Source organism: Haliotis rubra, unplaced genomic scaffold (genome assembly GCF_003918875.1).
Source record: "Haliotis rubra isolate DU_JTF1 unplaced genomic scaffold, ASM391887v1 Scf86, whole genome shotgun sequence".
Lineage (NCBI taxonomy): Eukaryota > Metazoa > Mollusca > Gastropoda > Lepetellida > Haliotidae > Haliotis > Haliotis rubra.
Window position 1 is genome coordinate 54,147 of NW_025767590.1, and position 25,219 is coordinate 79,365.

A 25,219-nucleotide genomic window follows, 5' to 3' on the forward strand; every position below is an offset into this window, starting at 1 on the left:
GAAAAGCGAATATAGTTTTTTGCCATTATATGTTTTTTGTAAGTTCAGTTCGGTATCACTTTTCACATGGCACCTTGGCCGGTGAGGTAGCCTAGTGGTTTAGGCTTTCGCTTGTCACGCCAAAGACCCGGGTTCGATTCCCCAAATTGGTACAATGCGTGAAGCCCATTTTTGGCGTAACGCTAAACTCAATCATATGGCACCGTGACTGCCTTGGGCGTTTTAGTTTCCAAAATATTACAAATACATTCGGGCACTTCTGTTTAATATCCAAAACAAACACTCACACATAAAAATAAATACAGCAGTGATATTTACATAGGAAGCGTTTTGGTACTTTTGCAGTCAATAAACAGCTAGCTCTGGCGGTCTACCCACCAGGTTTTACAGTGTTTTACACAATGTACCACACACACTATATAGAGTTACGGATCTTAATTGATCGTTGTTTGATGCATATGTACATAGATTCAACATATATAATTAACATTAACATCTAAAACGACAAATATATTTTGTTAATGTTATTAGTATGATCTGTAAGATCATAACTTTTTCCTGCGTATTTACATAATATCATAACATTCAATAAAAACAAGATTGCATCTAAGCCAACAAATATAGTTTGAAGTAGTGTCAGTCATATGATATTCAAACGATCTGAATTAACCCACAAATATGTATACACATGCAAGACTCTGTCTATACAGACAATGATTCCCTTCTTGATAGCACAACATGAAGCTGATAAACCTATTCATTGCTTGTTCAATAATTAGTCCTGGACAATTTCAAGCACAGTGGTGTTCTACTCTGATTTCTTCTTGTCTTTCTTCTTCTTCTTTTTCTTCTTCTTCGTCTTCTCCTCTTTATCATCTGGTGCTTTAGAAGAATCTTCCGGGCTGGATTTCCCCTCTGTGGTCGCTGGATCCGCTTGTTTAGATTTAACCGGGCTTCCTGGAGATGCTGCAACAGTGGTAGCAACAGCAGCTGCAGTAGCAGCAGTAGCCGGTGTACGTTCCACTGCAGGGGCAGCAGCGGTAGGAGCAACTGTCGCAGAAGTTGTTGGGGCAGCAGCAGTATCAGCTGAAGGAGGTGCAGGTTCTGCTTTAGGAGGGGCAGTGACTGCAGCTGTAGGAGCAGGTGTAGTAGGAGCGGGGGTAGTAGCAGCAGTCGGAGAAGCGGCAGGAGGAGCAGCTGCAGCAGTAACAGTAGCAGCAGCTGGTGTAGCTGAAGATGCAGCAGGACTAGAAGCAGCTGCTGAAGTGCCTGAGGTAGTAGCCGGTGTCGTCGAAGCAGCTGTAGCTGTCGCTGCAGCTACTGGTGCTGCATCAGTGGGTGGACGAGATGTGGGTTCACTTTTAGGATTCCTCTCACTTTTAGGATTATCCTGGACTTTACTGGGTGATTCCTTTGACTTTTCTGGTGATTTGTCTGTCGTGTTCGCTGCCTTCTTTGTCGATGTGGAAGTTTCGTTTACAGTTGTAACCACTACTGGTTCTGTAATTCTGACATGTTTAACATGGCCGTTTGTCGGTGTTTTACCGTTAGCAGTTGGGGTTTTGGAAGGGCCAGTGGATTTTGTCCCATCTGAAAAATGAACGTGAACGTCTGATAGTATAATAAAATATGTATACAAGATGAACCGAGAAGTACAAATACGTAAGCGTTATACTAATCAAGGTTCCTAAAACTGACAGTAGGAGTCGAACGAAAGATCGAATTGAAAGACAAGGAGACTGTCCATGGTCCAACCGCATGATGTAGATAATTCACAGGTAGCGTTGTAAACTATCTAGGTGACAGTCCACAATCTTCGAATTGTGAATTATATATCTATGAAATAGAATCTTCAAAGTACATTTAACCAGCTCCCTAAACCATTCATTTTTCATTCGGATACATTTGGCATCCTTTTAAAGCAAATACACAGCATCATCTCCGATCATAATCAGGACTACCTCTTTAACTCTTCTACAAGTTCCCTGAATCTGGAAGTGATGGGCGAATTGGGTTCCACCTGATCTCGAAAAAAGCTTGATATTGTTCAGAACGGTGTACATCCAACTCTGTATTTCACCCCCTCACTAAACAACAGCCTTTATTTAGGGATCAATCTAATGACTGCAATATAATCCAATTCTAACAAAAGGACAAGGTGGTCAGGTGGTCTGTGGCTATTTGCTCTGTAATTTCGTAATCGAGTCTTACACTTATAAAAAAACCTATGATGATTGTTTCTGTGCGTGACTACACCCTATCTGTGCTCACCAAAGTGCAATACATGCTGTCACTTCGGGATAACACAGCGTGATATAACTAATATACTATAAGCCGTTAAAAACGCAATTGGTATTTGTTGTCCTGAAACTCACAAAAGTTCTATTGAAGATTTTTGCCTGCGATACAGAGGATGTAGGGATAAAAGGCTGTTATTCTGGCCCATTTCGAGTTCGAGTCCCAGAGCATTCCTCTCACATGGACTTTGATACTTAAAACTGAACCTTTTAAAACTGACATTTCTCGTAAACACAACCACATTCATGAAACACGTTGTGCACATGCATTACCTGCACCCAGGCCCTGTAAAAGCACAAGGAATTGTGGAACTCAATCACTTTGAGAAAATGCCACACTTGACACAAGACGAAAGGAATCAGGTTATCGGTATGGTCAGCCAAGGTGCTTCAGATGTGATGATTGCCAGGCACTTTAATGTGCATCCATCCACTGTAAGTCAACTCAGACAACGTTTTCGGGCTACCGGAAGTGTTGCTGATCGTCCGAGACCTGGTGCACCACCTGTGATAACAGCTCGACAAAACCGCAATATCACAATATTTCACACTTGCGAAATCGGTTCCAAACAGCTGATGATGAGGCAAGGAGGACAATTGGGACAAGTCAACGTCATTTCAGCGCCCAAAAGGTGCAAGGACGCCTTGCTGCTTTCAACATCCGGTGTCGTCACCCGTGCCGTGGTCCAACCTTATTGCATCGCCACAGACTTGCCAGACAGCGATGGGCAGCAAATGGGGCCAATCTTGGCCAGATGTCATTTTGTCAGATGAATCCAGGTTTAACTTATCCTTTGCAGATGGACGTCCACAGATTTATCGACGTAAGGGAGAAAGACTTGCGCCAAACTGTGTCCTTGAACATGATCGTTTTGGATGGGGTGGTGTCATGATCAGACCACAGACCATCAGAGGCTGCAGACCATCCAACAGCTGTTCCTGAGAAATGTGTGTCTTTCAATGCCCCAAAGACTGCGAGCATGTCTTGCAGCGCACGGTGGACACACACGATATTGACTGCAAGTGACCCCTCCTTTGTTTGATGTCGTTGTTGCGTCACTGATGTTGTTGTTGACTGGACATTTTCAGATGAAATTATTCACAGATGTTCACTTAAAACATATCTGCCAGTTAGGTTTATATATGTTGAAATTGGTGTGAGTAAAGAAAGTATGAATGTCAAATTGCGTTTTTAATGGCTTACAGTATATATATACTAACTACACTAGGGTTGAACCTACTTCACTCACTTACTTCTCAATACAACTGATCGGGTGGAGAATGGTAAGCATGCAGTATGGAATTAATTCATCCCTTCATTCCTTCCTTCCACCATTAATCAATTCATTCATTCATTCATTCAATGACATACCTGCTTGAACTGTATTTAGTTTCTTGTTGCGCTTCTTCATTAACAACACAATGACAACAACGGCTATGGCTATGAGGATAATGATACCAACAGCAGCTCCACCTGCAATGGCCGCGATGCTGCCCTCCTCTTCTTCTGAAGTTATTGCTGGAAACAAAAGATTTTGAAGAAGGCGTTACACCTCAGATTGTAAAGCAGCCTGACAATGAACAGAGTGACACAGTTGAAACTTCATAAGAAAATATGCAGTATATTTTGAAGTTTAAATGCACAATTCAACCTTAATATTATAACGCAATACTTACTAAAGCGCATTCTATATATATCACAGATGACAAGCGTGTTTGCTGATATGTTTATGTCATCACATGCTTATATTAACTTAGATATATATAAAAAGTACTTACGACACAGTTCTGAAAAAGAGAGGGAAACATTTGTTAGAACCACTCATTACTTCAAATTAGACAAATACACTGATACTTTTAAATTTGATAAGTTATATATGCAAGTTAATATGTGTCATTTTTTATCTGGTATTATGTTAAGTCACCATATAAATTCAAAGCACAATGCAAGAATAGGAATGACAAGTCTGTATGGATGATCAACTTCTTTATTGTGCAATGGCGACGCTTCGGTATAGATACATATACCATTTTCAAGCATGACGTGGTGAAAACGGTATGAGTATCAATCTATACCGAAACGTCGCTATTTCCCAATAAAGAAGTCGATCATCCATTAAGACTTGACATTCCTATCACTTACAGCTTCTAGAATGCCTCTCAAACAGTACATTGCAGGAAGTATTGGATGAAAGGAAGCACCAACAACTGGGAAACCGGGTTGATGATGTGACAAGCGAACTTGTGTTACACAAAGATATGTGGTACATGCATGTACAATGGAGGTGCGTGTGAACATTTTATCATCACTTTGAAATAGTTTGCAAATGTTTTTAGTTTTTTACTACTTGTATGTTTTTGATTATTTTACAATCTTCAAAGGGGGTTCACTGGGGTTTCCGGTGGTATGTGCTTGTCCCATAAGGCTACGTAGTGCGGGTAGGTATGGAATAGGTTTAAGGACAAGAAGCCATTCTTAACTGAACGTGACATTTCACCCAAGGGTCGACGTCCTGTGCAGACACCGGTGAATATACACAAAACCAGACCTTTGGTCATAATATTAATCATTGGTATGTCTACTCCAGACTCGATTTTTACTCATTTTGCTGTAATAGTCCTAAGATAGGCGTTAAACAAACAACGTACTAACGATATACCGAAACTTAGACAGCTATATATCGATAAACCTGTAACATTAACGGTAATGTTGATTAACGTCATCCTCAGCAATATTCATTTCCGGGCTGTCTGTAGATAATCGGGTCTGGAATGGGCAACTCCTTAATCCACATCATGAGCCTCTATCTACATACAAGTTCCATGATGGAAGTTTCCAGCTATACGACAGTCAACACAATTAGTCCGCATCAGAAACTCCTGTGAATGGCATCTTGAACAACTATCCGTATATCAACATGTATAGGAACACCGGAACTGAAGAAAGTGTTTAGGCGGCTGCTTAGAATTAAACAAATAGAAATGGTTGTTTGATCGTGGTGTTTCATAGTTGTTTTCTGGGCCTTAGGTTGCTAGTGCTTTCAACCTAATAACGTTTTGATCACATCCAGTTTTCAATAGTATACATTGGTGTGCTCGGTACTTTATATCAATGACCTGTTTTCTAAAAAAGTTAAATTATAAAACAAACAAGAGGAACGTATGACGTACCTAAAGGTACCATTGAAAGAAGGCCGCCTGGAGAGACACTTGACGCGACTTGATTGACCAAACAGTCCTGAGGTGTGTACGAGGCTGACACTGTGCCCGAGTTTTCTTCAAGTGCCTGCAGATGAAACAGTTTTTAGAGATTTTCCTAGCGATGATTGACATGTCTGTTATATATCCAGCTCATGGATTTCACCATTTTGGTAAACCTCAACGAGCTTTTAATCCTGCCAAATTAGGCTTCCAAGCCGACATGTTAAGGATATGACGTTAAAGTGGCGTTAAGATCAACAACCTAGCTACAACAAACGAATGTCAGACCAGGTCATTCCGGTAAACCTTCAATGAGTTGTAATGCACACAAGATCATACATATCCATGCAGAGACATGTATGTGGTAGTTAAGGGTATCATATGTGTTTCAAGAAATCTGTAAGGAGGGTTTTTTTCTCTAAAGGGTACACCAGTAGAAATAATATATTGAGCTATAAGGTCCCATGCTACAAAAGTTATGTTTAAGTCATCTTCCATAACCTAGTCTGTTATTGATCAAAATTGTTATGATCATTAGTGGTGATTTTTTCAAAACATTCACCTTCAAAGTTTCGTTTTAGAAGTGCCGTTACAATATCCATTGCTGGATTTTCATCGCTCCTGATTGTCCTGTAAGTTATTTTACAGACATGTGTTTTAAGCATTAGTCAACACAGGATCTAAACCCTGGTATGTTTCATAAAAGAATGGAAATACTATTCACTGGACGTGTTTATACGTCTAATCCTGCAACGTTCTACGTCAATGTACGTCACACATCGTTCGACCTACAAAACACACGGTCCTGATGGTGCTTGAGGAGAAGGTTCCTGTTCCGATCCAAGTCCACAGGTAGGTATTAGCACCTCGCGTCACAGAGCCCATACACTCCAGGATACCACTGGCTGAAGTAGTACAATATAGCATGTTTTAGCTGTGGTCATATATCAACACACTGACCAGAATATCCATGATTGGTTTCAACATTTGAAATCCGGTTTGTGCAGTAAAACAATAGAGCATATCTGTATCACGTTTACTAGATCCCGTCATACTGACTGTACACATAGTTTGTATAGACCTTCTTAGTTTGCCAAACTGGCAGACTTACTGGGCACATTGTTTACCCAACCCCAGACTTACTTGACACATCAGTCTGACATATTTGGCAAGGTGACTATCATCTACAAGATCTACTTGGCGCATTCCTTGCCTCTCTGTTAGACCTATTACAAACAGAGATGGCCCATCTGTCAGTCTTACTTGACACTTATTAGTGGCAAATCGTCAGGCGTGCTTGGCACATTGCTTACCCATGAGTCAGATTAACTTGGCACTTAGTTCGTCTATCTCTCGAACTTACTTGAGTATGCCACCTGGTCCGCACACTGGACGTAATCAATGACTACAGTGGTTCTTCCCGGGCAGACAGCGAAACTAGAGTTGCCAGTACATTTAGTCCCATCGAAGGTGTAGTTGTAGTTGCCGTGGATGATACTAGGGCACGTCACGGCCATCTCCCCTGCTGTGTCGCCTTTACCTGTCAGAGGATGTCAGATAAGGATAATTTTTAATGACAAGCTGCTATTCAACAGTGTAATCCTGATGACTGTAGTGAGCCTTACACTGATTTCAGACTTAGGGAAGTTAAGATATCGTATTACAGTCCGTTTGACTTCATTTTAGACCGATGAATTGCTCTGATAAATACAACAAAACCAAATTTTGCACAGTCACATGAAATGTACAGACCAACTCTGATGATTTGTCTCATAATTTTGGACACCCGAATAAAAAAGTTGTTTAACAAACGATCATTATTTTGTTGTCACTGTTCGCTATTTCTTTCGACCACATGGACCACATGCTGGTAGAACAGCCAGGTGTGAGAGTTGCACGTGTAAAATTGAAATGTCACTGCACACGCTTGCTGATTACCTACATTTTAAAAAGTGCAGAGTCGTATCTTTCCTTGTATTACCATATATGTACAGAGAAAGATAGGGCCCCTTATAGGCCCAGTGTGTTAAGGCCACGACGTCATATTGGGATATTGTCCTTTAAAGGAAGTAAACGTAATACTGGGGAAAAGGAATATGCATATCAAGACCAGTTAGACTATAGATCTAGCTAGTTATCTGGCAAGTGTCAACCAACCGCTCCTGTACATGATGGTCGACCTGACCGTCATATTGGGATATTGCCCTTCAAAGGAAGTAAACGCAATACTGGGGAAAAGGAATATGCATATCAAGACCAGTTAGACTATAGATCTAGCTAGTTATCTGGCAAGTGTAAACCAACCGCTCCTGTACATGATGGTCGATCTGACCTCTGATGGCTGAAAGGCACACACGTCCAGTGCTGTTAGTGTGGGGTCGATGTCCACGAAGCCCTTTACAAGTGTTAAATCAACGTCGCTCACAGAGATCTTCGAGCTAATATCTACAATGGAAATGTATAATGTCAACGAAAATGTTAACATGTTGGGTAAATGAGAAAAACATCTCTGCGTATTAAACCTGGTTTTAAAGGACACCCATAGGGCAGGTTGTATCCTCCTTTAGCGAACACCTGGTGTCATCTCATGATTTCTGAAGACATACCTATAATGTAATCGGGACGGTCGGGTAGCCTAATGGTTAAAGCGTCCGCTCGTCACGCCATAGACCAGGCTCTATCGTTGCAATGTGTGAAGAACATTTCTGGTGTTTCCCGCCGTGATATTGCTGGAATATTGCTAAAAGCAGCGAAAAACTAAACCACTTGCCTACCCCACTTGATGATACTGACCGCCTCCGTGGTGTAGTGGTTAGAGCGTCCGCCCGGTGAGCGGAAGGTCGCGGGTTCGATCCCCGACCGCGTCATACCAAAAGACGTTGAAATATGGTACTTGTTGGTCCCTGCCTGGCGCTCGGCATTAATGGGTACAACAAAGACTGGTCGGCTCGGAGTCAGTATAATATGTCTGAGTTGGGTATTCATGCTTCACTGCGGCATGGTATCTCAGTGGGCTAGCACTATTAAACCAGCTTAAGTCTGGGCTAGTACAAGCAGCCGCACATACACATACACACGCATGCACGTCGTCATATGAGCGAAATATTCTCAAGCACGACGTTAAACCCAATTTCACCTCACCTCACCTCACCTCACCTCACCTCACCTCACCTCACCCCACTTGATGATACTAGGTTTCTATAAATCGTAAGCGTATTCTGTCCCATCAGTGGCTGTTAAAATACACATTCTTTTTACACAATTGCTATGTCCTTGGAAAAAAGTATCAGTTGATCATCTGATAAAACACAAGAACATATGGTAAAGCACAATAGAAACTGAATGGTTATCGAATGCTTCCATGAATATTGAAGATATACATACTTGCCAGGTCTGTCATTAAGAAACTATTGGCGCCGAAGACTTCAATATTGAAGCATAGGTAGACGAACTGGTTGTCCGTTGTGTAGGCTCTCGGGAGATCCTGGCTGGACGAGGAACGCACGTGTATCAGACTCATGGGTACACATAAGACTGGCGGTGCGTAGGTGTATCGTAAGGTACAAACACATATCACTAGACTGACTAAATATTAATTGTTAAAGCCCAAATCTTACTGACAAAAACATCATAATATATATACGACATGGAAATCTATTAAGGCAGCAAGGAGATTGAAACCAGGGCCCCGTTCCACAAAACGATTGTAGCGCTAAGATGATCGTAACCCCCATACTTTAAAAGGATACTTACGACTGTCGTAGCGCTAAGATGATCGTAACCCCCATACTTTAAGAAGATACTTACGACTGTCGAAGCGCTAAGATGATCGTAAACCCCATACCTTAAAAGGACACTTACGATTGTCGTAGCGCTAAGATGATCGTAACCCCCATACTTTAACATAGACTTACGACTGTCGTAGCGCTAAGATGATCGTAACCCCCATACTTTAAAAGGATGCTTACGACTGTCGTGGCTCTACGATCGCTTTGAGGAACGGGGCGCAGAATATGTCTATAAGGGCCACATTGATAAGTAAATTACACATGTCTTTGAGACATTGATATGTACGTCACATAATTATATCTGTGAAGGCATCATTCAGATATATGTCAATCATGTCTATGAAGGTACCGAGACGCTGCATGTTTACTTTGATGCACGTCATGTCGTTACGTCTGAACAAGCCGGCACTACAACCAGTACTTACACAATGACGTACGTGGCACCGTTTATCGACTGGCATCTGAAATCATTGTAAAACTGGGTACCGCTGTAATAGTTGAACCCTTGAAAAGAACTGGGGAAATGGTAAAGGTTTTGCCATCTCGTTCCCGGACCCAGGTTCCCCATATTGAACTGGGGAAAGTGCACTGGCTATCTGAAAATTGAGAAAGTAATAAACAAATTGAACTTTTGTCAGTGTCGAAGAGGCATCATCAAATGTACTATATACGGAAATCTTTTAAAAACGCAACACTTGTTTTTCCTGAGTTGTCATGGACTGTGTATTTCTGGTTATAGAAACACAGTGTAGGGATATTGGGTTATGGTCAGTGTTGACTGGGAACCTGTCTCTAAACTATATAGTAGAGAGGCAGTGGTCGATTGGAAGACACTTAACATTGCAGTCATGGTCACCGATTTCCTACAAATATAGGATTAGGTAAAGTATATTTAAAATAAACTTGTTCTCACCTCCATTATCATCAGCAGAATCTTTTCATGTATTTTTGGCTACAGAAAACAAACTTTGACGGGTTATATATTTGTCCATGTTTATTTACGTTTGATGTTTCTATGTCCTTTGTAACATTACGTTTCGGGAAAACGGGGAAGAATTTGTCATCATACCCGGTGACGTGGCTCAATGTTGTCATCTTGCTACAATTGCAGGAACAATTGCGTTTGCATTGTCTGATTAAGCTCAGTTCAGATCACGTGGCCATGATATAGCAGTAATATTCCTTAGTGGGGCGTAAAACAACACTCAACAAACAAAACCAATTCCCATTGCCACATGAAACCTCTGCTAAAAGTACGATGACCACTGTATGAGTAAGAAATCTTTATTCAAGGTATAAATGAATATCGCATAAATATATACCCGTTATATTACATTAAGGTTTATCCTAAATGACATCTTGTAAGATATCTAACTGACATTTCAACAGAATGCTTTGCAGAACATAGTTCCATCTTTTAGAATCCTTGTTATATACTTAGTGGTGACAGTAGGATCATTTAGAAAAATACGAAATTAATAGAAACATCTTATATTTTCTAAAAAAGTCATCTACTTCTCATTTCCGACCTGGCAGGATCGCCCATGTAAAACATTAACTCTGTCAGGTCATTTAAACAGACTCTACAAATATCCTTAAACGATCCTCTCACAACAAAGTTACGCGGGTACGTTTCGTGTGTTAGGTAACGGTGATGAACATGATTATAACTGGTATTAAAACTAAAACTTAAAAACACAAAATACGTATGAATTAAAATACAAACCAGAGCCTTGAAACAACAAGAGCACGATAATTGTCCCTAAAGCCAGGGGAGTAATATCCATGATTGAAGTCACAAAATCATGAAGAGTTCTACTGCCGTGTGCTATAGGTTATCCCGGGAGCCGTATTCCAGTCAGTGTGTGCGTCCAAGCATATCAACGTCGTAGGCCTGGCGACAATTCCTCACTGTGGCTTTATCGCCTTTGCCACGCTAGCACAATGGCAGGTTAGGAACTTCTTTCACCAATGGCATATGTCAGTCTGGACAGAAACTCTTACACTTGAATTATCTATTAGCTTCGCGATTCATCGTGTTTTGATGGAATGAATCGTATACAATGTTTGGAAAGGTGAATATATATTTGCACTTGATAGGGACTATTTGCTTGGTGATGTGAATAACATAACTTTTGGTCATTGACTCTTCATCATTGTAGTGACAGTATACGTGCTATTTGTAATATTATCAAATTTTATTCTTGAAATATTTAGATGTCAATATGTGTTTTTATTCCCATCAAGACATTCATGATTGACATGATAGAAATCATTGATACTGTTTTAGCTTCCAGAAAAAAAACCTCAATGAATAATAAGTCTCAAATATCAGCCGAAAGAGTTTTCATAGTGCTCTGGAATACGTGCCTATGCTGTAAATAAATGTAGTCTCCATAACCTAGTACCTGTTGTATATCGCACGACATGTAAGTGAAGCTACTGAAAAATCGAAATCACCCCTTTTTTAAAACCTAGTACAGTGGTAACTATCAACTTTACTGAGCATAGGGGGGGTGGGGTAGCCTAGTGGTTAAAGCGTTGGCTCGTCACGCCGAAGACCCGGGTTCGAATCCCCACATGGGTACAATGTGTGAAGCCAATTTCTGGTGTCCCCCGCCGTGATGTTGCTGGAATATTGCGAAAAGCGGCGTAAAACCAAACTCAGTCAGTCAGTCAGTACTGCGCACAGATACAGATGAGAGACTGACAGGGTTTATCAGTTGTCCCTAGGATGTCCGACTCTGGCGGATAGATGATATCAAGAGTCCCATCTACCTTGGCACTGTTAAATTACTATAAGTTAGCCATGTGTAGGAAACTATACGGGGAAGCTGAACTTTGTGGCAACTACCTCAACTTGCGTAAATATTCTGGCCCCAAATTTGACATAGATATTGCCCCTACCAAATAGTTACAATTACTTTTACAAACTGGCCACATCCATTAATCACGAATGCTTTATTATGGAAAATATCAACCTATAGTCTGTAGTTTTAGTTAATCGGTATTTGCCAAGTTTTTCAGGCATATTATTTCGCTGAGAAAAAAGGTTCATCGGGTCAATTAAAAACTTGAAAACATACTTGATCAGAGTTTAGCAAAGTAATTCTTAATAACGGTAACAACAAGGATGTTGTGTCATTTGATTATATCGTTGATATGATTTCATTGATATTTACCTTCCGAATATTTACCTTCCGTCGAAAAAAGTCCCACTTCCGATTATCTAATTTGCATACTTATTTCATTGGGGTATGACAAACATGTTTTTATGTCAAAAGTTTATATCTCGCTTCCACTGACACGTCATTGCATTGAACATGTGGATTGAACATGTGGATTGAACATATGTCAGCAGAATAACCAATTCTGATTGTCCACCAAACCGATTCTACCGGAAGTAAAAGGAGAATAGCTGTGACGATGATATGAATGGATCACCAAATATCAATGATGACACTAATGTTCGTGGAAAGGAGAAGAATGTGATAGATCTGCATATCTAGAAACACGGTTTCCCATTTGCGTTGGTTTGCTTGTTCGTTTGGTTGTTTAAGACCGCACATTGCAATATTCAAGCCATATGGCGGCGGCCTGTAAATAATCGAGTCTGGACCAGGCAGTCCAGTGATCATCCAGTCCAGCATGAGCATCGATCTACGACATTAGGATACGATGACATATGTCAAACAAGTCAGCGAGCCTGACCACCCGATCCCGTTAGTCGCCTCTTACGACAAGCTTTGGTTGCTGAAGATCAATATTCTAACCCGGATCTTCACGGGTGCATTTGCGTTGGGGTGAGTGTGTGAATGAGTTTAGTTTTACGCCGCACTCAGCAATATTCCAGCTATATGGCGGCGGTCTGTAAATAATTGAGTCTGGACCAGACAATCCAGTGATCAACAGCATGAGCATCGATTTGCGCAATTGGGAACCGATGACATGTGTCAACCAAGTCAGCGAGCCTGACCACCCGATCCCGTTAGTCGCCTTTTACGACAAGCATAGTCGCCTTTTATGACAAGAATGGGTTGCTGAAGACCCATTCTACCCCGGATCTTCACGGGTCCATTTGCGTTTGAACCACATACACATGATAACACATTACAAACACATTCAACACACTAGGACCAGAGGTGAAAAACAAGACTCAAAACAAGGTATGCCACATAAACATTAACCTGTCCTTCTATTATTTGAACTTATCTATCCTTGATGGAAACTTTGCAGACTAAAAAGTACGTGTCACCTCAGCGGGCATTTGTTGGTTAGCAGGACTCGGAAAGACTACATCGTATATCACAGATCAACACTATAGTCGCGAGGACGATGTCAAGGAATGTGCCCTTATGTCATTTCCGACGGCTTTCAATTATTGACGCATTCAAATTTAGCAAATAGTTCTCCTACTACAACCGACCACAATGTTAAAAGAATCAGAGATACACCTCCAACCAACAGACCTGTATCCCCTGGAAGACCTTTATCGCAAATTTGTGATTATTACACATTCCTGACAATTGAAGAAATTCTGTGTAGAATGTAACCTTTGATTTTAAACATGAATAGTACGTTTTGATCAGCAGTTCTTCACACATTTCATTTTGTTTTTAAATTCTGACACTGTTTCTGACGCATACCTAATGTGCCATACACCTGTTATCCAATTAGTCGGTTGCAGCATAAATACCAGTCATCATAGTTTGAAATAAAACATCTAGCCCTTATAAAATGTGCCCATCAGTCAGTGCTGTGAGTCATTATATATGTTAATTCATTGATCCATTTCTTACAAATGTTTAACACCATTCAACGTCTAAACATAAGTACTCATCAGGGCCGGATACAGCTTTTTGAGGAAGGTGGGGGGTGGGGGAGTCACACTATTTAGAAAGGAGGGGTGCAAACTTCATTTTCACGAGAGTTTCAATGGTCATTTAATAACCTTTCAGGAGAAGGCAGGTGCGCACCCCTGCACCCCCTCTCTGGATCCGCCTATGCTCATTTACAGATATTTGTCTCAACAAACAACGGATCATTCTGACCACCCAAGAGGATGTGTATGATAGAATTAATTATATGTGTATAGAATGACATATGTATCCTCTTGTTTTAGTAACATTATGTTGATAAAATATTTCACGTGACAGACCATATACTATCTAGATACAGCTTTATATTCTGATTTTCATTTTTATAGCTTCAGTGTTACCTCTGTTTGTTAGGAATTAACATAGGAAATGTGTTCAAAATCAAATATGTTTTGATATGTCTATGCATTATCATTATTTTTGTACAAATTTAACAGATAATACTTAGGTACAATGACTGAATAAAGTCATGCAAGTGTAATGTAATATTAAAGTACACACGCACCATCATACAAAAATATCAGATGAATTCGAAATTCACGACGAAATTAACAAATTTTGTTTTCACATTTCGCGCACAATATCAGCTCCCGACCGTACTGAATGACATGAATGTAGCCTAATCGGCGTAATACGATATAGATTTGAGTACAGATGCAAAAATACACTGCAGGCTTAAAAGTGTGATATTCAGACATCTAGTGCCAGACTTGAATTACTGATTGCAAAACGTCAACAAAATGACAAAACATGACCTGAAAACGATCAGCTGATTCCACTGCCTCGCTTCGAATGGCCATTTCGCGATTCATTAATGCGGTATAAGCAGTCATGGCTATCCCCGGTGTATCATGGAATCACATAACAAATATTTCAGGATATCACACTTGATATATCATCGGTCAAGGGAAAAGATATACTGTCCATATGCACCAGCGTGGACGTTAACGGTGATGGTGAAGGCTGTACTGGTTAACTAATGTTCGTGGAAAGGAGAAGAATGTGATAGATCTGCATATCTAGAAACACGGTTTCCCATTTGCGTTGGTTTGCTTGTTCGTTTGGTTGTTTAAGACCGCACATTGCAATATTCAAGCCATATGGCGGCGGCCTGTAAATAATCGAGTCTGGACCAGGCAGTCCAGTGATCATCCAGTCCAGCATGAGCATCGATCTACGACATTAGGATACGATGACATATGTCAAACAAGTCAGCGAGCCTGACCACCCGATCCCGTTAGTCGCCTTTTACGACAAGCTTTGGTTGCTGAAGATCAATATTCTAACCCGGATCTTCACGGGTGCATTTGCGTTTGAGTGTGTGAATGAGTTTAGTTTTACGCCGCACTCAGCAATATTCCAGCTATATGGCGGCGGTCTGTAAATAATTGAGTCTGGACCAGACAATCCAGTGATCAACAGCATGAGCATCGATTTGCGCAATTGGGAACCGATGACATGTGTCAACCAAGTCAGCGAGCCTGACCACCCGATCCCGTTAGTCGCCTTTTACGACAAGCATAGTCGCCTTTTATGACAAGAATGGGTTGCTGAAGACCCATTCTACCCCGGATCTTCACGGGTCCATTTGCGTTTGAACCACATACACATGATAACACATTACAAACACATTCAACACACTAGGACCAGAGGTGAAAACAAGACTCAAAACAAGGTATGCCACATAAACATTAACCTGTCCTTCTATTATTTGAACTTATCTATCCTTGATGGAAACTTTGCAGACTAAAAAGTACGTGTCACCTCAGCGGGCATTTGTTGGTTAGCAGGACTCGGAAAGACTACATCGTATATCACAGATCAACACTATAGTCGCGAGGACGATGTCAAGGAATGTCTCCACGTGTATTGACTGGCTCATAAATCTCAAGGCGTGTTCCATAGAAAGATCTGACATATTGATTGATTTGTAAACAGTTGCATGGTGATATTTGCATTGCTATGTTGTGTACACCATAATCTCCTTACACAAACATTGATACTGCGTCGATTTGTTTGGGAAGCATTTCTGTGATGTCATATTCTGTACATTTTATGTTTGGTCCATTGAAGTAACATAACTTTGAAGTATTTGTGTTCTTGTCCGTGGAATGTTATGTCCGTATATTTTCAGATTTTTGTATGCAGCCTTCGTGGTGAGCATACGCTTTGTTTCTTCATCCCATTCAATTGTTGTGTGTGTGCGCGTACGTGTGTGTGCGTGCGTGCGTGCGTGCGTGTGTCTGTGTGTCGACTTAGTACATATACATGGCACAATCGGTAAGTCTCGACATAACCATTACCCGCCTTGTCAGCGCTAATACCAATTTCCGAAATACCATATGTCGACATTACAACAAGCAACAAATACTGTAACGTAAGGCAAATGTATTCCTCTCTCACATAACACTAATATGTGCTTCACGTTGAGAATGTACGATCCGTGCTGTCAATATCTGATGTTATGATTAATTCATCTTCATCAGATTCTCAGTGCGCATGACGATATGTCGTCGATTGGCGTGCTTCTTACAGAATCAAACAAGATTTATAATTTCAGCATTTCTGTCCTCAATAATATTCGTCACATTCATTTCATTCGCATAATTTGTACACGGAAATATGTCTAATCATCTGTATTTATATAACGTAATACAGTTAGTATCAAGCTATCTCTAATCATCTGTAATTAGATAACGTAATACAGTTAATATCATGCTATGTCTAATTGTCTGTATTTATATAACGTAATACAGTTAGTATCAAGCTATGTCTAATCATCTGTATTGATATAACGTAATACAGTTGATATCAAGCTATGTCTAATCATCTGTATTTATATAACGTAATACAGTTAATATCAAGATATGACTAATCATCTGTATTTATATAACGTTATACAGTTAGTATCAAGCTATGTCTAATCATCTGCATTGATATAACGTAATACAGTTAGTATCAAACTATGTCTAATTGACTGTATTTATATAACGTAATACAGTTAGTATCAAGCTATGTCTAATCATCTGTATTTATATAACGTAATACAGTTAGTATCAAGCCGGGTTCAGTATCTCTAATCATCTGTATTTATATAACGTGATACAGTTAGTATCAAGCTTGTCTAGTCATCTGTATTGATATAACGTAATACAGTTAGTATCAAGCTGTGTCTAATCATCTGTATTGATATAACGTAATACAGTTAGTATCAAGCTATGTCTAATCATCTGTATTGATATAACGTAATACAGTTAGTATCAAGCTGTGTCTAATCATCTGTATTGATATAACGTAATACAGTTAGTATCAATCTGTATCTAATCATCTGTATTGATATAACGTAATACAGTTAGTATCAAGCTATGTCTAATCATCTGTATTTATATAACGTAATACAGTTAGTATCAAGCTCATTTGATAATGGACAGTGGAGTAGCTTGATTGTTCAAGTGTGCGCTCGTCACGATGAAGGCCCGGGTTCGAATCCCTCATGTTCACAATTCCTGCTATAATCATAAGACATATCTACTAAAAGTAATTCCTCGTGTATTATAACGCATGTGATTATGAATCATTGCTGGAAACGGCGTAACAATCACCACTCACTCACAGCCTGTCCCCAAGTTCCTGAACCATGTTATTTCCCCTTCCACCCAGCCCTACCTGTAATGAAAAGACCCAAAATGAAGCAGGGTCTAGATTATCCTCAGGTTCCTGATGTCAGTCTCCCACCTCACTCCTATTCATTTTATACACAGTTATTTGTTTTCAACTTACAAATATTAAAATTGTGTACTTTCAGAGACAAAGGGGTTAATCAAACTCACTCACGGCGGATTAGCTTACATTTCTGAACGTGTCATTGCCATGATCAATACCACTCCGGGAATATTCCACAAAGACACTTCAGTAGTTCCCTGTTGTATGTCATCTAATGAAAGTAATGGAAATCAGCTATCAAACCAGTGTTGGGTATAGAGTATTCTTCACACCAGACCAATTCCATAGATACAGTACAATGGAGACTACGCTGCTATCTATAGTGGGATCTATGTTTCATGCATGACATTACCTCAATAATTTCACATGACTAATCCCTGAAATAACTTGACACCTACACAGTGCTTACCGTGTATGTGTAACCTCAGAGTGAACAATATCATTCGCCCGGCTGCTTCTGTTCAAACCTTTACCCGCAGACCATCACCTATATGACTTTCAATGTTGAACCTTGGATTAATTCGCTTTTATTAGAATACAGTTATGTACTACTGTATGTATTATTTTGACAATTGTTACAAGAGGGGTCATAGCTATATTGAAATTATTTTTTCAGCTGATTTAAAATCACACAAAAGGTTCAAATTGGGATCATCTAAATTGGCGAACGGTATATCATACGGCACTATTTCGTTGATAAGATGTATTATATTCCATGCTTTTTTCATGTTCTTTTCTTAATGTAAACATTTCTACTAACGGAATCCATTAACGTCTATTATAAGATAGATATGAACCATACCTTGATTGGGAGACGTGCGTTTTCTTTCCTTTTTGCGAAATGATATAGATAATCAAAAGCACTGAAAATCATGATTACACACCACAAAATATATCTACATATAATATAATTATATTTTGATATTCAGAAATTCTTGAATAGGTCATACCGATGGTGCAATATACAATGTATACCAGACTGGTTCTCTACGAGGAAGCATTTCAGGGCCAACACGTGTATGTCAAAGGGTTCACTTTCCTTATATATGCGACCTTCCAGTGAGACGTCAATACAAATTGGCTGCTACAAAGCAAATTTGCACCACAATGAAGTTACAGCTGTACGCAATTTCTTAATAACCAACAAGGATAACTTTTATATCTACTTCGGTACACACACTAACCAGTTGCCCTGGGAAACGATCCCATACGAATGACCAGCGCATGTGCAAATCAAACTATTTAAGGCAATGCAGGTATGTTTGTCCAGACGGGTTATATTGATCAGCCACATTAAGCCGTTCAGATCTTAATATCCAGTAAATCAAAGAGTCCAAAATAATGGCAACCTTTTTAACGTTTTGTCTTTCTTTTTTCAGACCATTGATTGACTAAAGGTTATTATGGTATGGTCAAATGAATGAAAGATTCTAACAGAATTTCAGTGGTGTTCGAAATACAGTGGAACTTGTGGAACCCGGAGCGACTTCCGAATTATCTGAGTTCAGAGGCAACCAGCAAAGTGGGTTACCGAAAATCAAACAATTCATGAGAATTTATGCTTTTCTTAGAATATACTCACATGGGGCGCTGGTAACGTCTCAACTGAGTTATATATATACAAAAAGGTGTTTGGGCCATACATACATATTGCTTGTGACCCGCAAGTCACAATCAAAAACACTTTTCAAATATGTTCATATATTTGTGGAAAATAATTATAAAGAACGTGTGTATACTTTCTTTTGTACGTCAGTTTATTACCCCTAAAGGCCAATCTAAGGTCACAGCGGCATTTTACAACCACCTGTGTTTACTGACAACTTTATATGCGTTTTAGCTGAAAACATGACGCCTCCCATATGAACCTAGGTTAAGGTTTCTCTGCCCTTAATATTCTGCCCCCGTCATATCACGCATACTCGGTGATCATTAACTCCTATATTGATCTGTAGCCTTGAAGGTCTCTTTGGAAAACGGCTATAATCGCAGATACTGGTGATCAACATATTTACTAGTCTGTGGTTGGTCAAGCGTGTCGCAGACGATTAAAAATATTCTGTAAGCTTGTGGGCCAGAATATTTCCAATGAAAGCGCCTGACCGTCATTTTACGTTATCGCTGTGCATGGAGCTGACTCTTAGAGTCTTTGAAGAGGGCTACTTTGGACATGTAAACATCCTTTGTCGCAGAAATCGTTTCGCTTAAAGCATCTGGTTTTGTTGTTAAGCGGGTCATTTGGCTTTGACCGCCCCTGGTGGTCAAATGAAACCTAACAACAATATAAGGTACACTTCCAATGAGAATACATATGGCAATAAGAGTACTAGACGCATCATTCTTTCGATTTCCCTCAGGAGAGGAAAATCTTCACATAAAAAGGAAGGCCTGAGAGCGGCACAAGCCTTAGGTTTAGTTTTATGTTCATCTTTTTATGGTGCATCTGGTAATACATTGAGTCGGCGTGTGTGTATGGCTTCACGTCGAGTGTGTATAGCTTCACGCCACTCTTCGCAATATTCACGGCAGGTGAACAAGAGAAATAGGCTTCACAAACAGAAAGCTAGACTAAATCGCAGTTCCTAAACATATAAAATTTTAATTGAAAGTGTATCTAAACTGAAACAAAACCGGCGTGCGATGGGACATTCCGAACCCGAGGATAAACATATGGTTCGGTGAGACTACTACATGAATGCATGTGTGGAATCGAACCTGGGAATCACCAAAGGGAACCTGTGTACGTCTACCTATAACACTGACAACCATACATGACATATGTTACATTCAAGTCAAGCTACTGTGAACCAGGGGCGGTGGGGTAGCCTAGTGGTTAAAGCGTTGGCTCGTCACGCCGAAGACCCGGGTTCGAATCCCCACATGGGTACAATGTGTGAAGCCCATTTCTGGTGTCCCCGCCGTGATATTGCTGGAATATTGCTAAAAGCGGCGTAAAACCAAAACTCAGTCAGTCAGTACTGTGAACCAACTGTGTCCTATTCAGGTTATCACATCACGTACTCGAAATAGTATCCTTTTTGTGCAGATCTATTCCTCTGAAGAGAACCAACCGAATACATTTTACGAACGTTTCCAAAAAATGCCATGGAATACAATATCAAATACACAAACACATTGCAAAACAGTTGCATTACTTCCCCGTCCCTGTATGCATGCTTTCAGTGCTATCCGCGATTACAACAACAAAACAGTTGCATTACTTCCCCGTCCCTGTATGCATGCTTTCAGTGCTATCCGCGATTACAACATCAGAACAGAATCTTCCATATCTCATGGAACAATATAGTATCAACTCTTGTCATATTAATAATGATGTTGTTACATTTATCGGGATTGAGGGGTAATTCAAAACATCGTACATGCAGCATACAACTGAAACTTTATTATATGGTCTGGTGTATAGGCCGGTTAATCAACGATTATGAATACATATTCACAATGTGAATGATATCCAGACAATCAGCATCATCAACCTAGCAGCCTACTCTCACAAGTAACAATTATTGTACATTATCTTTGCAACATCACATCTCGGTATCGTCGTTCTCGTCCAACCGCATGCTTTCATTACTGTGACGATGTCGTAGATGGCACCATCAGTTGAAAAGACATGTCACACCTGGAGATTGTTCCAGCGTGTTTACCATTCCGACATTTTGATCAAATATTTTACTCACCTTGTGTGGCTATTGGTAGAAGTGTACATAAAAGGAACGTTCTACTGTGTTCAGTAACGTCACAACTGTTACATTCACATCATCTGTTTGGTAACAAATCGCTGTATGGACACAGCCACTATACCATATAAAGTTAACTATACACCAATACATGAAACACATGAATGTCTACGCTTTCTCACGTTTCGAATTTTGATAGCTAAATCATAAAGACATCTGACGCAACAGTTTCTGAAGTTCATTGCTCAACCACCCCTAGAACGAATAACCTCTGCCAGTTTCCAAATCATACTGGCAGCCACTCCTCATGAAATGCCTGATACAGTTCCTGCTGATTTTGAACAGGAGGATCTCTAACTTGAACTTGGCTTCCAAGATAGTCCCAAAGATGTTCAATTGGAGTTCCATCTAGTATCTTGTGGTACTGGTAATGTTGTTCTACAAATGGACGATGACGGCTCGAGAACATTAGGTCTTACATTGGCATTGTTATCGGATGACTGTTAAGAATGTTGTTATCAACATTTGGAAATGTCAAAATGCAACCTAACACTATTTTTGAACCAACACCAAAAAGTTCAGATGCATAAATCATCTCCTGGTGATTTGCGCCGTTACCACGTCTCCATACGTGACATGCAGAAGATGGCGACTTTCGTCAAACCAGTGAACCCTCGCCATATCCTCAAGTTGCGATTTTCTCAGAGCCTGCACCACGCCAGTCGTTCGCCGTGTCCTTCCTGCGTATAACTGTCTGTGTAGAAGGAATTTCTTGTAATTTCAATTATTGGTATATTTTTGTCAAAAGTTTAATTTTTCTTCCCGTTTCTCCCATTACAATTTTGAGTATTTGCTCATTTGTTCAGGATTCTTTCATATACTGGAAAATTCGAATTTACAGGCAGATCACTCGTGACTGATGTCGATGTCGACGCCGAAGTGATGTTCCGTTAGACTCATTGAAGCATAGTGCTCATGCGTTAGAGTGCATGCGTTAGAGCAAAACATTCATTGAAGCATAGTGTTACATGCATTAGAGCAAAACATTCATTGAAGCACAGTGTTACATGCATTAGAGCAAAACATTCATTGAAGCATAGTGGTACATGTGGTACTTGCGCTAGAGCAAAACATTCATTGAAGCATAGTGTCACATGCATTAGAGCAAAACATTCATATAAACTCTCCTCTAGTTCTCCACATGAGCGTTCTCTGCTGCAGCCCCCTATCTCTGGAACATTCTACCACTCGCGCTAAAAGAAATAGAATCTGCTGGCGCTTTCAAAACTGCCCTCAAAACTCATCTGTTCAAACTCTCTTTTCCAGAGACATTGTCTACAGTCTTTTCTCTTTATAGCGCCATTTCTTTTGGAAATAGGCGCTCTATAAATCAATTATTATTATTATTATTGTTATTACATACACTGTGTATTCCAAACCATATTTATTACTCAAAGACAAACTCGCGTCAAAACCCCCATGTAACTAATACAGTCTATAAAATATATATACAAATAAAAATATAATAGAAAATGACATCTTCAAGCCATATTGTGTGATAAGCGAAATAGGTTTGACGAGAGGCACAGTCCACTACAGCAATGAAAAGATTCCATGATTTTATACAATAAGAGCACGACACGATCGTTTCATACCCACGCGTGTGGGGTTAGTGTTATTACAATCAGCCAGGTGTGGGTACACCATACCATATGGCCAACCATTACGAAAAGTGTTTGTGCAAACAGCCGTTGGCGCAATGTCTGGTTGACAACGCCGGTATGCCGTTGATAACATACACCAGTTGCTGCAGTTTCTCGAATATGTGGATTTAATTGTGTAAAGGAGAATATTCACCATATCAAGTGTATTCCATCAATATAAGAAGCTTGATCCGAGACGTGATCCGAGAAATTCTATAAGCTCTAAATATAAGCTGTGTTCTTACAAACAAACAATTACACATATGTTATATTTGGGATTACACTTTCTTGGTAAAGTGCAAATTCTAGTACTTTTTTTAGTTGAGCCCCATACGGGATTCGAAACCACACCCTTAGAGTCAGGCGCCTAATCGCCAGCACACAAAGTCAGCCGCCTAACCGCTCAGCCACCGCGACTTCCACAAAAATGAAAGTCGGACAACTGGTAGTCTAGACTGCGGACTTTGAGTACCCCTCTGATAAGTGTTAATTGGCACGGCTCCCACGGCCGAAAGCTATGATTACACAATGCCATTTAGAAAGTGGTCAAATGTAACATATGTTATATTTGAGATTACACTTTCTTAGTAAAGTACAGATTCTATTACTTTTGGGTTTAGTCCCATCCGGGATTCGAACCCACGCCCTCAGAGTCAGGCGCCTAATCGCCAGCACATAAAGTCAGCCGCCTCACTGGCATTGTAGTATACGAAACGTACGTTTAGCCTCAGTATTGGAGGATCACCTTCAAACTCTTCTTTGATGGGCATTTTAGAAGTTCAGTTGATGAAGAATGATGACAATTTTTATGGATATACAACTTCTTTTATTCTTTTATACATCACTTGCTTGACAACGACATTAGAATCTATGTCGAAACGTCGCCCTTCACAGAATAAAAGAAGTTGTATATCCATCAAAATTGTCATCAATCTTCACCTTTAAACTCCGTGAAAAACAAATTTCAAAATTAGAAAATACATATTGGCTGAGATGTAATCCATTCATTATATGTTTGAGGTGGTACAGTCCATAGGATGAGTTTGCGGGCACAGGGGCGTGTCACGCTTAGAAACAGCGTTAGAAAGACATATAGGTATATAGACACCCAACCCTAGTACTATATAAAAGGATCCGTTTATATAGTACTAGGTTGGATCTATATACCTATGTGTCTTTCTAAAGCTTTTTCTAAGCGTGACACGCCCCTGTGTTTGCGGGAGTGCAACGGGTGGGTAGAAGGAGGTTCCCACGTGCCGCGTGCCGGGACCAAGGATACCCACTAACAATAAATGTTCAAACCTACTGCTGTTACGTTTGGATGTCGCGGAGTCAGCATCTTGTGTAACACCCCTGTTTCTGAATCCACTCTATTCCCTTAAAGTCGAGTTCCAGTCAGGATAATAACAGGCACGACCTTTAACGCATTTTAGTATGTCGTAATGGAGGAGTGAACAATCCACCTTCCTGTCTATGCACTAGTACTTCCGGTCTATCCACTAGTACTTCCGGTCTATCCATTAGCACCGCGGAGGGGGTATCTTTAAACATAAGGTATTTATATGGCATTGTGACTTTCAACTGCGAGTGAATCCGGTGAGTATGTTTTTAATCCTCATTCAAGAGGAACATCTCATTCTACGGACTGTAGTAATGAACAGGTTAATCGATCTCCAGTTGAGAAGACATTGGAGCAGTTCGAACAGTTCGCACGACGTCAAAATTAATCGTTTCAAACAACACGGTCATTGAACTCGTTCACGTGACGTGGGCCAGTCGACATTAGCACGAATTATGTTCAGTAACAACGATGTTTATTTAACCAGTATCTGTGCCCCCATGGGTAATATCATGAGATAGGCAGATTCCAGACTGTGGGTTGAATCATTGCTTCACTTTGTTACCTTAATAAAGACTAAGCTTTTTATGGGC

The 25,219-nt window shown here is 40.1% G+C and overlaps 1 protein-coding gene across 1 annotated transcript; it reads right to left on the reverse strand.

Annotated features, from left to right (window-relative positions):
- Positions 1 to 808: 808 nt before the first annotated feature.
- Positions 809 to 9,018, reverse strand: LOC124262874 (flocculation protein FLO11-like). The gene is made up of 8 exons (XM_046697458.1): positions 8,883 to 9,018; positions 7,803 to 7,943; positions 6,862 to 7,038; positions 6,291 to 6,403; positions 5,469 to 5,583; positions 4,077 to 4,085; positions 3,670 to 3,816; positions 809 to 1,590 (listed from the first exon to the last, which is right to left on the reverse strand). The coding sequence occupies exons 1-8, from the start codon at positions 9,016 to 9,018 to the stop codon at positions 809 to 811; spliced, it is 1,620 nt and encodes a 539-aa protein (XP_046553414.1).
- Positions 9,019 to 25,219: the final 16,201 nt, after the last annotated feature.

Excerpts from the sequence above, each read along its gene's own strand:
- LOC124262874 (XM_046697458.1), bottom strand. The coding sequence starts at position 9,018 with ATGAGTCTGATACACGTGCGTTCCTCGTCCAGCCAGGATCTCCCGAGA. Across the intron at positions 7,944-8,882 it reads CTTAATGACAGACCTGGCAA|ATATTAGCTCGAAGATCTCT; the intron begins GTATGTATATCT and ends TTTCCATTGTAG. Across the intron at positions 5,584-6,290 it reads CCATCAGGACCGTGTGTTTT|GCACTTGAAGAAAACTCGGG; the intron begins GTAGGTCGAACG and ends TTTCATCTGCAG.